General features: G+C 42.3%; 1 protein-coding gene and 1 gene segment (V, D, J or C); one reads left to right on the top strand and one right to left on the bottom strand.

The window, feature by feature from the left end:
• LOC309876870 (T cell receptor beta variable 2-like) overlaps positions 1-3946 on the top strand; it is a 34622-nt gene extending 30676 nt beyond the window's left edge. The window contains exon 7 of the V gene segment in view: positions 2687-3946.
• A 5180-nt stretch (positions 3947-9126) lies between these two features.
• GATD3 (glutamine amidotransferase class 1 domain containing 3) lies at positions 9127-15514 on the bottom strand. The gene is made up of 7 exons (XM_082764273.1): positions 15313-15514; positions 13947-13999; positions 13047-13160; positions 12167-12286; positions 11227-11319; positions 10738-10894; positions 9127-10120 (listed from the first exon to the last, which is right to left on the bottom strand). Exons 1-7 carry the CDS (start codon positions 15424-15426, stop codon positions 9992-9994), a joined length of 780 nt encoding a protein of 259 aa, XP_082620399.1. The 5' UTR covers positions 15427-15514; the 3' UTR covers positions 9127-9991.
• Positions 15515-15947: the final 433 nt, after the last annotated feature.

The raw sequence follows: 15947 nt of genomic DNA on the forward strand, positions 1-15947 counted from the left end.
CAGACCTAGACCACAGAAAAAGGAATACTGAAGTGCCAGTGGTCCCCAGTCCATAAAGCTAGCCACCATTAAGAGCATCATAAAATCAATAAAACACAAGTAACATAGAAGCCACTCCATGCTGGGAGATAAGACCTTTGTAAATTACCTTGGTATAAATGAACTACTAGATCTGGGGGAATTTTTCAGTAAACAGAGTAATAAGTATGCTAAAAATACAAGAATGATGACTACATAATGTCCTTCAGGAAAATTTAAGTAGACGTCATCTGACAGCAATTCTAAAATACAAGGCATATGCTAAAGTCTAGGTTTAATCATTACAGAGAAGTAACAATAGTAAGGTCAATTACAAACACTTCTTGAGTACGTACAATACAGAAGTGCCATCCAGCCCTGACTTGCCATGGTCAAGGAAATCTCCCATAAAAAATCCTGCTTGTAAGTCAAATTATTCATACTAGCTCTCAAAGTCTTAAATTGGTGTCATCAAACCTGTAACGCTTTCTCATATAAAAATTAACGGCTGTAATTTGTATTTTGCTTAGCGTAGCTGAAAGATATAACCAATTACATGGCAATCATTATATTAAAGTTAATGTAGTATGTTCAGTCACAGTAAGATGTTGCAACAAGATTGGGTGGCAATAAACTCAAATGGAAACTGAGGAAGAGAACTGTTGAAGTGTTTCATCATTATCATGCAGAAACTTTCAGCTTTATACCTCATGGGCCATAAACAATTTTAAAAGTTAGAGGAAATGTCTTTTTTAGACCTAATGTAACTCCTCTCAATGGCTTAGAGGCCTTCATAGAACACGAAGTTACATATAAGATGGTGGCGTATGCCTTCAGTGACACAACACTACGTGAGAACATCGTAAGAGCAAATAGAACAGGAGCTAGAATGCCTCTAGCTGTTACCTTCCATGAGAAATATCAGATTGTCAAGGGTCAAAATTTTTAATGAAACCTTTTCAAAATTAAATGCAAATCAGGTGAGCATAAATATGCCTATATTTAAAGGAGATAATTTTATATATATTTGGCTTCATTGAAAACTCTCTGACAACTTTTCCGCAATGGAAATAATTGCTCACCATGAAAACTTATTTCTATAAATGAATAAATAAAAAGATTAGGAGAAGGGAGAGTGTTTCAGCTTTGCTATAGTAAGATAAACTGAATCACAAACCTTACACATCTGAAGGCTTTTTTACTGCTGGATTTTTTTTTTTTGCGGGGGGGAAGGGGGTGGATGGCAGAAAGAACAAAAGCCTAACTTTCAAAACATACGTTTTTGCAAAAAGAAAAAAATATTTCCTGTTGTCAACATTATTTTTTAAAGCTAAAAAAAAAAAAAAAAAAAAAAAAAAAAAAAAGGCATAGCACACAGGCTTTTTTTTTATTTTTGGCAATTTCTTAAGAAAGGCAGGAAAATAATTTGTTCTATATTAGTTGCTATTTTGGAAGAGAGTTAGAAAAGTTAAAAGACCTGCTGAGAGCAAAAAGGCTGCTCTGTGCAGAAATAGTTCTCACGCTGTGCAGTTATTATAACCAGATCAGCAGATATTTAATTTTTTTATATAAAACTGGAATAATTTTGATCTGTTTCACCTTTGCTCCATTTCTATTCATTTATTTGCTGGGTTGATTTTTTTTCTCCTATTTATCTTAAAGAGACTGATTTTACTGTCACTTTACTGTCACCGTGTTGTGGGAGATTCCCTCTGGGCTAATAGAAACCTGGTTTTAAGTTTATTTCCGGGACAAAGGGAAGTGCATAGGCCTGGCAGAGGTCAAGACACACCAGGAGACTTGCTATCACCTGATAGTTACTTCAAAGCATTACTGAGGACTCCAAACATTAACTTGTTCTTTACACATTAATACATCATACTCCTTCCAGAGGGAGGGGGAGGAGAAACTCACACTGGTGACAAGAGTTCAACACTTTGAAAGCCACTGCCTGCAGGTCCAGAGATACCACAGCAATTGGAGTAGCCTAAAAACTGGTATAGAAAAAAACATCTTCTCAGAGAAGGACTTTGACCTGAACAGCTATGGGGAAAAAAAACCCTGTACTGCTTAAGTCAGGGGTTTAAAATCTTTTTCTTTTTGCCTTTGTACTACCTTCCTCATGGGTTGCAGGTACCAGCTTTGGCAAGGCTATTCTGTGGTTCATGCCAATCCACACTACAAAGAGTGTTACACAGTGCTACTGCCATCTGAGTCTCTGTGGCCTAGGCTTTTTTATATTTATATAAATATAAAATATTCATATTTTATATTTTTATATTGTTATATAGATAATCGAACACCTACCTCAGGCTCACTGTATGGAATTATAATTTATTTTTATTTTTTGGTTGTTGTTCTATCAGACTTTTGAACAAATATTCTCAGCCATTCAGAAATGGAAGTTGTATTAATTGTTGCTCAGTGTCTGTGCCTCCTCTACACAAGGCAAAAAATAATTTATCACAGTACCTCAAAGCTGGATTTTCTGTATGGTACAAACACATATATGCACAAAAAGAAGGATTTTGAAAATGGGCCAAAATCTATGATTTTATAAGCAATCTTCCAGGAGGGCATTCATATAAAAATCTCTGACACAAATTTCAAACACATTTCTTGTCAAGCCACTGGTTCCATGCAGACTTTCTGTTTTTCCATTTTCCAGGACACAGCCAGATTTCCTCAAGAAGCCCTGGCAATGTACCACATCTGGACGTACTCCTCTCTTTTCATCTCCTGGTCACACTGGCGGGTTGGCGCTTGTAAATGGGGAAGCTTACCTCCCCTTTGGAGCTGTCCTCAACAGGAGCACCTTGCTGGAGAGAAGAGCTCTGCAAGGTCATCGTGACAAGTGCTCCTGAAAGAGACACCAACATCTGAAAACAGAGCCAGCAGTAGGTGTCTGTGTCTCGTGTTCCGGAAAACCAAAGGCAGCAAAACTCACAGGAGGCAAGCCTGCTTTTTCTTCTGGATCTTGGAGACCAGTATTGGTGCTACAGTATTAACATTTTACCCTGAATTTTATGGTTCTGTTTTAATGACTGACAGAGCTACAAGGACACACGGTCAACCTAGTGAGATCTTTTGCCTAAGAACTCGTCTCCTTCAGGAGAGGGGGCAATTACTCCGTTAGATAAAAACTGGAAGTAGGAAAAGGCTCGCTTTGTGAAACATAAGGATGGAAACCATATGAAACTCGAGGCTGTGGAACTTCAGCTTCTATTTTTAGCGCCGAGCGTCACGGACAAGCGGAAGCAATATTTTTTTTCCTAAAAAAATGAACTACTTCTTCATCAGAAGGGTGAAGCTGACAGAGGAAGATGATGAAAGTTCAGAAAACATCAGCACAGCGGAAGGAAGTGATGGATTATTACAAAACCCACTTCTAACTAAGCCAAAGTCCTCAGAAGGCTGAATTCAGCATTTTCTCTATTTGCTGTGAGTTGCACCCGCCAGGTGAGAGCAACACAGCCCTTGAAGCTGAGCCCCCAGCTGGGGCAAAGTGGCTCCTAAGGACACCCAGTGGGTCATTTGGATTCGGAACAGTTCCACCCTCTTTCCAAAGGAAAGATAGGATTGTTTTTGCAAGGAAAGGAACAGAAGAAAGCAGTGCTTAAAATGGTATCCATTGAGGTAAAGGAGACTGTTACCTTTGACTTTCTTTAGTTAAGGGCCCTTCCCCGTGGGAGGGGAAGAGGGAAAATTCCCACAGGCAGCCTGTGCTGCTGCTGCAGGGCTCTCAGCTGGTAACTTCGTCTGCCCTGGGTATAGAGCAGCTTAGTATAGCTGCTGGGGTCCCATTTCATGAAAAGATTTTAATATGAGAATTGTACATACTGTGATCGTCTCTCTGTGTCCACTGTTTGTCTCAGATTCCATATATTTAAACAAAACACAACAAACAAAATAAAAATAAAACAATTGGTGAAAGCAATGTCTTGGTATCATGTCAGAGTTCTTCATTTGTATTCCAGCTGCTCCTACAGTTTGCTAAGCTCTCTGAGCAGTCAGAAAGTTCAAAGGGTGAGATCCATACAGGTCCACCAGTCCCAGACGTCTGAACTGCTCGCCCTCATCTCCAGGGCTGAATGACTTTTAAAATCGAGTAGCCACTTCAGCAGCCACCCACTTTTCAAAATGTGCTTCAGGCAAAATGAAAGTGCACCTCCAATCACAAATGTATGCTGTGTGAGATGCAAAAGTTTCCTGGTCAAGCAAAGAAATAATTACTTGAGTAAATAGATGTGGGCATGCAGGGCTAGAGCAGCCTCACTGCTGTGGAGAAGGACAGCCCAGCTGTACGTTCAGGAGCTGGCACTGTGCTGGCTGATGCTCACGAGGAAGCCCCAAGTTCCCTAACTCCTCGGCTTCTTTCGCCCCCAGAAGCAATTCTCCCTGCCCATGCAAACTAGCATGAATCACAGTAAGCACACAGGCAGATGATGGCAGGAGGAACAAAGGGTGGGGGTACAAAGACTGGATGACCTCCAGCTGTCCCTGTAACCCTATTTTTTTATGACTCAGATTTGCAACGGCGGTTGGGATGTTTAGCACCCCTGTTTATCATATTTTCCCACAGCTGTAGTTAACGCCATTCCCAGTGGCAATATACTACCACCATTCAGCTTTCCTGTGAGACTGAAAGGGAAGGCTTGAAATGACTGGCAGACCTTGATTTGTCCTTCCCTGGCTGGGCGATGACACAACAAGCAAATGTCTTAAAGTTCAGCGTGCAGACCACGAGCAGCATGTACTACTTCTGTTTTCCAGTTTCACTGTGAACTAGAGGGATAGCTTTGAAAACAAAGGAGCACAAAAATAACATTTAAGGTGGAATTTCGCCTTCTCTCACTTGCAATACCTTGCACATACCCATTTCATGCAGTAAGAGCACAGGCTGAAAATCTGCTACCATAAAACTTACTTCATAGACCCCTTGTGAATTATTCTTGCAAACAAAAGGCTGTCAAAGCAAGTTTATTTATTCTTTTTCCGTGCGTGTCAGTAGACTCCTCTTGTAGTCTAACTGTACAGTAAGGTTAGTGGTTAATGCTTTTCACTGACTTCCTTCCAGTTCCATATGATGCAAGAGAAATGGCCCCTAAAGATCATCAGCAAGACATGAATGTCATACTTTCAGTGCAGAATTTTCACTGCTATTTCTGCTAAGTCTGAGGGCACTCATTCACATAGCATGCTGCTCTGCAGTTGAATGAACTGAAAAAAATATTGAAAATATGCGTGGAAGGCAATTATTTTTTAAACATGTAGCTGGAAATTATGTTGCTTTGGGTAATGTACTTGTTGTTGCAACTTCTGTTTCAGCTTCTGGGACTGTCCAAGTTCAGGCCCTTCTTTTCCCCTCTCTCACTCTCTCTTCCCCCAGAGATCCTGGCCACCACTGAAATCACCTTGGAAAAGATAACCAAATATCAGTTCCTTATTTCTTCCAAGGACTTAGGCTGACCCATGCAGCAGAAAAGCCTAGTCTCTGCCACTGAAAGCCATGTGAAGGAGGAAAAAAGACAGGTCAAAACAATCACTCCAGCCTTGGAATGCTGAAAACTCTCAATTATTTGCAGATGGAGGATTATCTAAGCTGCCACTCTTAAATATATATATATATATATATATATATATATATATATATATATACACACATACACACATGTAAGATAATGCTAGCTTGCAAACATACAGACCCTTGAAAGAACAGGAAGTTTCCTTCCAGGAGCATTACTTGGCCTGATAAAACTCCCTCCAAAACCTCCAACAAACCTTGGGTTTAGGTCACCTTCCTATAAAAGCATTACTATAGAAAACAAACACATACCACCACCACATTATGTATTTTTATCACTTTATCCACTTTTTCTCATTTTTCAATGCTAATTGTGCCGTAGGAAAGTTTCGTGGCTTCATACGGGTGTGTTTGATATTATCCTTTCACGGAGATAAATGAGAAGGCGCGGTATCGAAGAAACGAGTCTTTGCAAGACAGCTGGACAAACACATTATGATGGAACTGGACTTCCATTTGTTTGTGTTAAACAAGCAGGAAGCAGTAATTGTCTGATTCCCTTTATGGGTCCAAAACGTTAACATAAAAATGCCATTAGGAAGCAGCAGCTGGAGTATGGTGCCTGCCGGCTAAGTGCTGCTGTTCCCAAGGTGCCCCCTGCTGGCGCTGTGTGCGTTCACCAAACCGCCTCCTGCAGCCACAAACCACGGCGTAAAAACGAAAAGAACGTCTCAATCCCTATTCTCATTTCTGCTTTTAGAAGGAAAAAAAAAAAAAAAAAAAAAAAAAAAAAAGGCATGGTTATCAAATTTGTGAGCATTGCAGCAATCCACAGGGGAACGTTTCCTAAAATGGTTCTTGTGCATAAGCACGGTAAAATCGGGCAGGCAGAAACACCACTGATGGGTAACATCTCCTCACCCCACAAGCTAACCCCATCACGGCACTCGAAAACTAGTGCAAGCTGGTGGGGCAACTCCCACTGTATTTCAGTGAGACAAAATTATTAAACACTTCCTGCAGATCAAAGATCGCAAGATCCGTAAGCCAGATAGCGCACGCCTCCTTGTGGGGGCCCAAAGAATGCACATTTTTTGACATATTTCTGAAAGCATTTAACAGAAACACATCAATCACAAACTTCCACCCATTTGGTTCAACTAGCAAGCCCCTGAGTAGATCCAAAGAGCCCTACAGAAGGAAAGGAAAAACCCAACTCGACAGACAAATGTCTCTGTTAGTCTCTAAACCCACAAGGAATTTCCCTCCGAATTTACACTGGCCGAAAGCCAAGACAACAATCTTACATCTTCCATCAAAGTTTAAAAATCTTGTATTAATACAAAACCTTAAAAAAAAAAAAACAAACAGTGGGTATCAAAGGTTAGTACTCTGCACAACATTGTGGAATTACAGCAACTCGCCAATGAAGAGGAGGCAGGAATGGGTCCTGAATCTTTCACATTTAAAAATATTTTCTCTGGAAGAAGAAGGATAGAAAGATATTCTGAAATGTGATTATATCTGGAAAATAATATTTTGTCTTTGATTTCCCCAATGCACGTCATCATGTCCTGTCCCCAGCAAATGCCCAAGCTTCCAGCACCGACAGCACCATACGGGTAGCTCACTTTTTCTAATTGCCTGGTGAAATGGTACAGGCACTGAGGAGGAGCTGGTTCCTTAGGTGCTCTCATCAGAACTCACAACCCTGGCCCTCCAACAGTAACCAGAATTGAAATCACCATTTTGGAGAACAGTTTGATCTTGTGTTGCTTCTATTCAGCAGATGAATGAGATGGTATGTCAAATTAGGTGAGCTTTTCAGCCAACACACCTGATTCTGAGCATAAAGGACTGTGATAATCCAACGTGGAAGTCACCAAGTCAGTGGTCAACGTGACCAACACTTTATCTGCTTCAAACAGCATACAGTGGATTATTAGCAGTCTTCATTATTTGAGTAACATTGTTCAAGAAAGAACCTCAGAGGCAGGAAGAGATCTTGCCAATCCCTGCTCTCTGGGGAGAACAACAGGACCCAAGGGGACAGCATGGAGCTGGGACTGGGGGTTAGGGAAAGGTTCTGGACCCAGAGGGGGGTCAGGCACTGGGACAGGCTCCCCAGGACAGTGGTCATGGCACCGAGCCTGATGGAGTTCAAGAAGTGTTTGTACAAGGCTCTCAGACATAGAGGCTGATTTTTGGGTGGTGCTGTGTGGAGCCAGGAGTTGGATTCAGCCATCCTGGTGGGTCCCTTCCAGCTGAGGATATTTTGTGATTCTAGAAAGAGGCAAAAAGCAGCACTATCTGGTGCAACTTGCAACTACATATGCTAGTAGCAGTTTCTTCAAAATACCTGCTTTTTCTCAGCACACCTGAATCTAATAAAGGGAAGTTTATGCCACTACAGCTGCATTTACCAGGAACTGCTGACATGAGAAACCCTAGATACATACGTGCAACCCCAATAATGGCAAGTGTTGCTTATAAGAAGATTTAACTCAGTCCTCAACAGAAAAAGTTGAGCTTGATTTAGATCACTCTTAACAGCAGATGACAGTACGCAGGCAGCAGCTGTTCTCCCCATACTCTGGGGGTTCCAACACCACCCCTGTTTTGTGATACTTTCTGATGTTACCAAATTTAAAACTCCTACAGATGCAGCTAAGGTAATGGCTTTTTGAAACATCATTAAATTTTATGTGAGCAATTCTTCAGGCTCTTTGATTCAAACAAAGCCTGAGGATTTTCTGTGACATTCAGACCTTCTCGCATATTCCGCTAAGCCTCTCCAAGTTGATATTATAGATAACCTTTTGTGTACCAAAAAAGTTCATGGAAGAAATATCCTAACTCTTAAGTACCTGATACTGAAGATTTCCTACAGAATTTGACGTACAAGCAAAACACCATTTCAGTGTATGTCCAAAATCCATTTTCTGAACCACCTTTGCTATCATGACAACTGTGCACGACTTCTTTGTAACCACGCTGGACTTTGTGGTCTGCACAAAGGATCTCCATGCAGTCCTCCAAGAAAACAGCGCCTCTGAAGGGCAACTTCAGTTCTTCGAAATCCCAACACAATTTTTATTGACAAAATACACGCTAAAAGGCTCCAGAAGCAAACACGTTTTCCACGAACACTCACCGAACAAACCGAGAATGCCCACTCGGTGTTTCATTCCTTTCTTCTCCCACAAGCTGCCATTCCACATCCCTAGTGAGTCTTCAGCCACAGACAGTACTTAATACACTCCAACCTAAGGCTTGTAGATTTAATTCATGAAACACCCAATCCTCCCTGAAAGATATGGGCTCCCTTCAGCATGCCTGTCATGCAGCAGAAACTGTAGTGCAAGGTAAGGGGTGTCTTTTCATTTGCATTGAGAAATGTTGCTTTCTGATGAATAGAAAGGTGACAAGTAGTGTGGAAGGGAAGGAAGGAGACTCAGCTGGATTCTATACGTAAAAAATGTCCCATAGATGTAAAGGGAACTGAAAAACTGAAAAACTTCTAGAATGTATGAACCAGTGTAACTTATCAGAGGCAGTTATCAAGCAAAAATGAGGAACAAGGATGACATAAAGGCAGAAATTAATTTATTTATACATCATTATTTCAGACATTCAGCAATACTTCTTTGGAGAAAGCTTTATTACCCTTAAGCAAGGGAAGTGAGGATAACTTGAGATTTGTTCCTCTACCTGTTTGCTAGTCATGCAACTACTTCATTAAAAGGTATTATCCTTAAAAATTGTGCGTCACATCAGCGGATATTTTCTCCTTCAAGACCTTTCTAGCTACGATGGACCAATGGAGGAATTTTTCAAAGTGCTAGTACCGTGACAGCTAAGATGCTGATATTCAGAATGGCTCCTCAGTGGTAACAGGCTTCTTTAAAAAGATGAATGTTTTATTCTTCCATTTAATTAACACGAAGCTGACACTAGCATGTGGAAGATGTCAGTTCCCTTGCCAGCTGCCCTTGGCTTTTAGTTCAGAGTTAATTCCTCTCGACTCCCATTCTTTGTCCACTAGATATACCGCCACCACATCTGCTATGTCCCTACAACACATCTGCCCTCAGTTTCTGAAAGTGCCTTCAGTCGGGTTTTGTGCTCATGGGAAGGGTTTTACAAGGGTGCAGTGATGGCTGGTGTCCAAACACATCTGCACAGCTCTCTCCAGCTGAAAAAGCTCAAGACAATGCTCAGCGCCTTGGGACAGACTGCCTGTTCTCTGCAAGCCCTTCTGCAGCCCTTCTCTCAGGAAGCACATGGGCAACCCCATGGTGCTGCTGGGAATCAATCAGCTTCACGTAACCAACTATTAGAGTACGAACAGGACAAGCAGGTGAAAATACTTCCATTGGTCCACGTTATTTTGGATACTACACCCTATATTTAAACATTCCTGAAGTTTTCATGTTAAAAACAGACACTTTATTTGCCAGTTAATTTTAACACATTCTTTACCATGGCCCCAATGCCGTCGAAGATATGATGTAATTCTGTTTCACACATAAATGCTGGGGTGGTCACCACCTTGTTTTTTGTATCCACATGAGCTTCGTGAAAGGAAGTTAAGGAAAACACAGCCTACGTCTCACTTAGATATGCTGTCTGCAAAATAAACCATCGCTGACCAAACCATACAACTCTACTACTCCGTAAATAAACACCTCCAAATACATTATACTGCCCAGCTGTAAAGACAGCTGCAACCTACAATGTGAGACATTAGGAATTATTTTGCCAGAAATACACACACTACAAGAGCAATGGCACTCAGAAACACAAGAAAACCTATGAAACTTACCAACTGCAGTAAAATCCCTCTGAATACAGTCTGAACACAGCTTTAGCCTCCATGAAAAGAAGAAAGATCTCACAGAAAAGTGGCTAATTGTAACTCGTGCCAGTCTTATGTGCAATTTCTGGCCTGACTGCATTATCAGGTGTCCAAGGGAGTTCTGTGGCAACAACTGAGAACTACTCCAAACTATGCAGCTGTGTACAGAAGACACTGTTGTCTAATCATGCACCATATTAAATGCTACCCGCTACACACCATGCATTCCCACTAAGCTACAGTGTTAGCAGAAAAGCCCAGATCCTGCAGGTATTCATTTCTGTAAGGACACATTAGAAAACTGTCTCTCAACATGAAAATGGACAGGAAAGGATATAGTCACTTCCTTCACACAGTGCTTTCCTCCCAGCTCTTTAATGGCTCCCGCAGTTCCAGCGTAAGGCCACTTGCCACCTTCCTCTTCTTCGTGGCCCACAGTTACTTCAGCACCAGAAAGAACCTTTGCTGCCAAGACCGGTGAAATGCAGCAAAGACTGCAACAAAAGGAATTACAAGAATGATTCTGTGATGGCACTCCTTCAAAACATGCTCATAATTGACAAGATTCAAATGGACAGAGTCTTACAGATCTGAAAGGCATCACAGGGCAACTTCCACTCAACATTTGTTAGCCTCTTCTTTCACAAACACCTACACCCACACATGTACCTTGAAAAACACGTTTTAAAAATAAGCTACCACTGATAGAAAGCCAAAGATGTTTTTTTCTAGTTACAACAGTAACAGCTGCACATTTCCACAAGACAAAGTAGGTCTCCACGCTCACGCTATCATACAAATGCCCCTCTCCAGTTAACATACATACCCAATAGGTTTGCCTGCTTTGTGGAAGTCTTTCAAGACACGTTCAACTTCTCTATTCACCTTGCAATCTTTCCCATCAACAGCAAAGGTAGATCTGCCACAATAAGAAATTTATGTATACATATACTGCATTACAAACCTACAAATAGGGATGCCTATCTGCCCTGGATCTGGCTCTCGAGGGTTAGCACAAAACTTAAATACTTTCTAAAAAGACTGAACGATGCTGCAGTTGGCCAGCAGTGCTTTGGCCAAAATGACTCACTTCTAAAGCTTTGGCATGTCAGAAAGCTCCTTACTTTAAATAAATATCAGGAAATAAGAATTACTGTATCAGCTCTGTAGGATTACTGAGAAGCAAAACAGCAAAGTTACCAAGGAACAAAAACCCGTAAGTAAAAAAACAAAACAAAACAAAACAAAACAAAAATAAACAGACAAAAAACAGATTTCTCAAAGCCAATAAAATGACAGGTCAATAACAAGACTGTTTGAGCTCCACATGGAAAACAAATGACTTTTTTTTTTTTGAGTTAGTCATTGTTCTATTGTTGTTAATGCACAAGAGAACTTTTGGGTAGGCTGTCACAAAGACAAAGAAGGATAATGCTAGCAAGCACCTGGAACTAATTAAGTTTTACCTTCATTTGCCTCAGTCAACCTCAAAGGGTCACACCAGGGTTTAGGAAAAAGAACTTCTTGTGCATTAACTCAACTCTAGAACTCTCATTAATATTGTTGGGAAAATTTAGGATGTAATAGTGCCAATAAAAATTATGAGTGGAAACCACCACAAATAGCACTAAGCACATAATTTCAACTCTTTGAAAGAACTTTTCCTTATTAAGTAGCAGTTACCTATGTAGTAAATAAGGCCATTTATCATTTCTTGATTTTACTGTGTGCATCAAAGAGGAGTCTAATATTTATCTGGCACTCACAAGTTCTTAGCAGCTCCAAATCCACCAGGGAATATCACAGCATCATGGTCTGCTGTAGTAAGTTTAGCCAGGCTTGTGATTTTACCACGAGCAATCCTTGCAGATTCCACTAAAACATTCCTTGAAGAAGTGGAAATAAAATGAGACAAATTAAGCACATGTGCACAAGAGACCTTTCAACAGCCTTCCAGTACCTAAAGGGGGCCTACAGATAAGCTGGGGAGGGACTCTGTCAGGGAGTGTAGCGATAGGACAAGGGGTAATGGCTTTAAACTGAAAGAGGGTAGGTTTAGATTAGATGTATGGAAGAAATTCTTCTGTGAGGGTGTTGGGGCGCTGGCACAGGGTGCCCAGAGAAGCTGTGGGTGCCCCATCCCTGGAGGTGCTCAAGGCCAGGCTGGATGGGGCTTTGGGCAGCCTGGGCTGGGGGGAGGTGTCCCTGCCCATGGCAGGGGGGTGGAACCAGGTGGTCTTTAAGGTCCCTTCCAACCCAACCCATTCAATGGTTCTATCATTCTATGAAAAGAACATAAAGAAAGTTTTGGCAGAAGAAGAGGAAAGAAGAAAGAAAAACAGTAGCACTCAATACTGAAGCTATAGATGCTTGTAAAATAGCACCACTGGGAAAACACAGCCATGTAGAGACTATATAATAATCTCCACACCAGAGGTCCAGAGACTGTATAATAACCTCCCCCCCCAACTTTTTTTTTTTTTTTAATAAAAAAATGTCTCCAACAAAACACCAGCTAGCATAAAGCTATTAAAACCAGCCAGTAGTGTTCCATGTTCAGTTACAGGCTGCTACACCTGAAAAACACTTAAGTTTGTATCAGGCCAAGACCCAGCACACACAGAAAGCTCATTAAACAAACTTTACCTTGACTCAGCTTCAGCTGGTTGCCCTTTACTGTGGTCAACAACATGCATTTGAGGAACATCTGGAGCATACATCTGAACCTCAGCTCCCCCACGACTAAGGTGTACCAGTATGCTACAAAAACAGAGATAAAACATGCTGAAAACCTTAGCAGAGAGGGAGAGGCTTTATCTGGCTCTTAAGTCTTGCTGCAAATATCCCATCTGATTTCGACACACATCCCACCAACGCATACAGAATATGAAGCAGCAAAATCCCTCCACCTAACTGTACCAAAGTTCAGACCCGAAAGTCAGTCTGGAGGCAGTTAGGCAAGCTAGAGACAAGATATTTGTTCAGTGCTCCTGTGCAAGCAACCAGGTACAGTATGAACTTTTTCCTCATTCCAAGTCCCCAGCTGTTACAGTAGAGTCCCACCATTAACATATTTATGAATAAACTTAATCCAAGTCTAGGTGAAGCTTCTCTTAGTAATGAATACTAAGAGTTAGTAATTTAACTTGAGTAATAATAATTAACAGTATTAAATTTAGCCCCAGGAATGAAAACTCATGTTGATTATGAAATGAAGCCTTTAATTATCTCTATTGAAATTGATTCTGGAACTCTGAATTTCTGTTTCCGAGGGAAAAACAATGTCTCTCAAATTCACTTCTCTGTCATTATATGCACTGTTCTGCGTCTGGACAGTCACTGAGTACTGCAAGAATGCAGCCTGAGCTCCCAGTTATGCTGTGACAAAACCGCAGCTCCACACACCCGTGACAGGCCTCTGAAGGAAAACTATCATACATCTTTCTGTGCAAGTCTGACTGCAGAGAGCAGAACTGAATTCAACAGTGCTCTAATGAAAAGCAGACTTTTTTTTTTTTGAGCCTACAGTTGTGTAAAGCAACTTACGCTGAGGCCTCATGGATTTCTGTGCCATCGTAGACACCACAACCAGACAGGACCTGCAATAAGAAAATCAAGTAGGTATTTCAAGTGATACCAAAGTTTCTATAGGACCTTTCACAGGCCTTGTAGAATTTAAAAAGTGTAAAACCACCCTAAACAAAAACCCAACAACTTAGCAACAAGCTCTTTATTAAGCCAGTCAACATCACACTACTAGCCCCGGCATTGCCACATGACATACAGCAGAGCTGGCATTCCCTATTTATAGCTACCGACCGCAGACAGGGCTCAGAGATAACTAATATGTATGTGTGTTTGTTCCTCGGAGTTTATAAACTTGCATGATATCCTCAGATGTGTTTTTATCACACATACAATGGGCAGTTTTCAGTGTTATATGTCTACTTATGAAGTGTCCTTATTGGTGTGAAACACATCCTCATCCAGATGCACATCGAATACAAGTGTTAGAGAAGAACACTTCAAGTGGTACTTACGATAAGCTATTTTACCTGCTGCATTTTGTCTGAGGATCCACATTATAGCTAAATCATTTTAAATCTACTTATGCTACGTTATTAACCATACCTTTTTACTATGCTAATCATTCAGTTTGTTTAGAGACACTGAAGAATAAAAAGCACAAAGCAATCAGCCATTATCCTACAGGTGGAAGGAGTCTTTCAGACAGTAAAGAAGGGGAGGAAAACAAACAAAACAAAAAAAAGTGATTGCAAGAACAAAAAATCCAAATGGTTCTCCAGTTCCTGAAAACACACATATGAACACTTGCGGGTTTTGGTTTTGCTTTTTTTAAGGGGAAAAAAAAATCCAACTGAAAAGTATTCGTTTCCTCTCTTCCCTCCTGGCTTTATCTCGGTTTTTAGAAACTTGAGAGTTTCTAATAACAGATACGCGAACAGAAACCCAACTGACACTGTCTTATTTAGAGACATGGGACTTGAAGGGGCTTTCAGAGCACCGCGCCCAGCAGATCACCCTGCTGCCACAGAGCCCTGACATCCCGGCGTTAACCAGATCACTCCGTCAGTGGTTTTGTGTCCGTGAAACTACAATTTCACCGCTCTAACACTGACAAGTGCCCTTCCGCTTTCCGATTTTTGATTCTGTTTTCCATTTAGGGGAAATAAATAAACCTAACACCCTCCGGGGAGTTTTACACCCCCCACCCGTACCCGACCACCCCAACCTCCTCCCACCCCCCAGCCCCTCTCCGCAGCCGCCATCCCACCCCCACCAGCCCTGACACCACCCCCCCAAGCCCTCCGGGCCGCCTCCCCGCTGCACAACCCACCTTTCACCCCCGGGGCCGGCATCTCCCGAGGCTTGCCGCCCCCCCGGTACTCACCACGGCGACTCGGGCGCCTCGGGGGCACCGGGAGGAGCTGTGGAAGGCGGCGATGCCGGGGGGAGCCGCCCGGCGCAGCGCGGCGCGGAATGGCGGCCCGCAGGCGGCCAACATGGCCGCGGGTGCGGGCAGCGGGCGGGCTGCGTGAGGCGAGCCGGGGCTGCGGAGCCCTCGGTAGTGGTGGTGGTGGTGATGGCGGTGGTGGTGGCTCCCTCTGGAGGAGAGGAAGGGCCGTCCTGAGGGGACGGAAGGAAAAAGGCACTTTAGGTTTAACCCTCGGTGCCGTGAGGCTCTGTCGCCGTCTCGCGGTTTCTCTCCTCCATGCCCGTCTTGGGAGCCCGGGTGGTCCTTGCCGCTGGAATAAAAAGGGGTGAAAGCTGAAGCACAACCGCCTCAGCACGCTGAAAGTTAAACAAGCATAGAAGTAACAGCTCGAGGCTTGTTTTGAGCACATTGATCCTTCAGGTGAAAACTGGCTGCAAGGTGTGCACAGCCCAAGCACGCCAGTACAACGGCAGTAACAGGCTATCGAGACTGCAAACCTTATTAAAAATATCATTAACGAACCAACACGGAGACATTTCTTCTCAGAAAGAGCAGTCAGGCATTGGAATGATGTGCCCAGGGAGGTGGTG

The sequence above is a fragment of the Aythya marila genome (assembly GCF_965140915.1).
Source record: "Aythya marila genome assembly, chromosome: 1".
NCBI lineage: Eukaryota > Metazoa > Chordata > Aves > Anseriformes > Anatidae > Aythya > Aythya marila.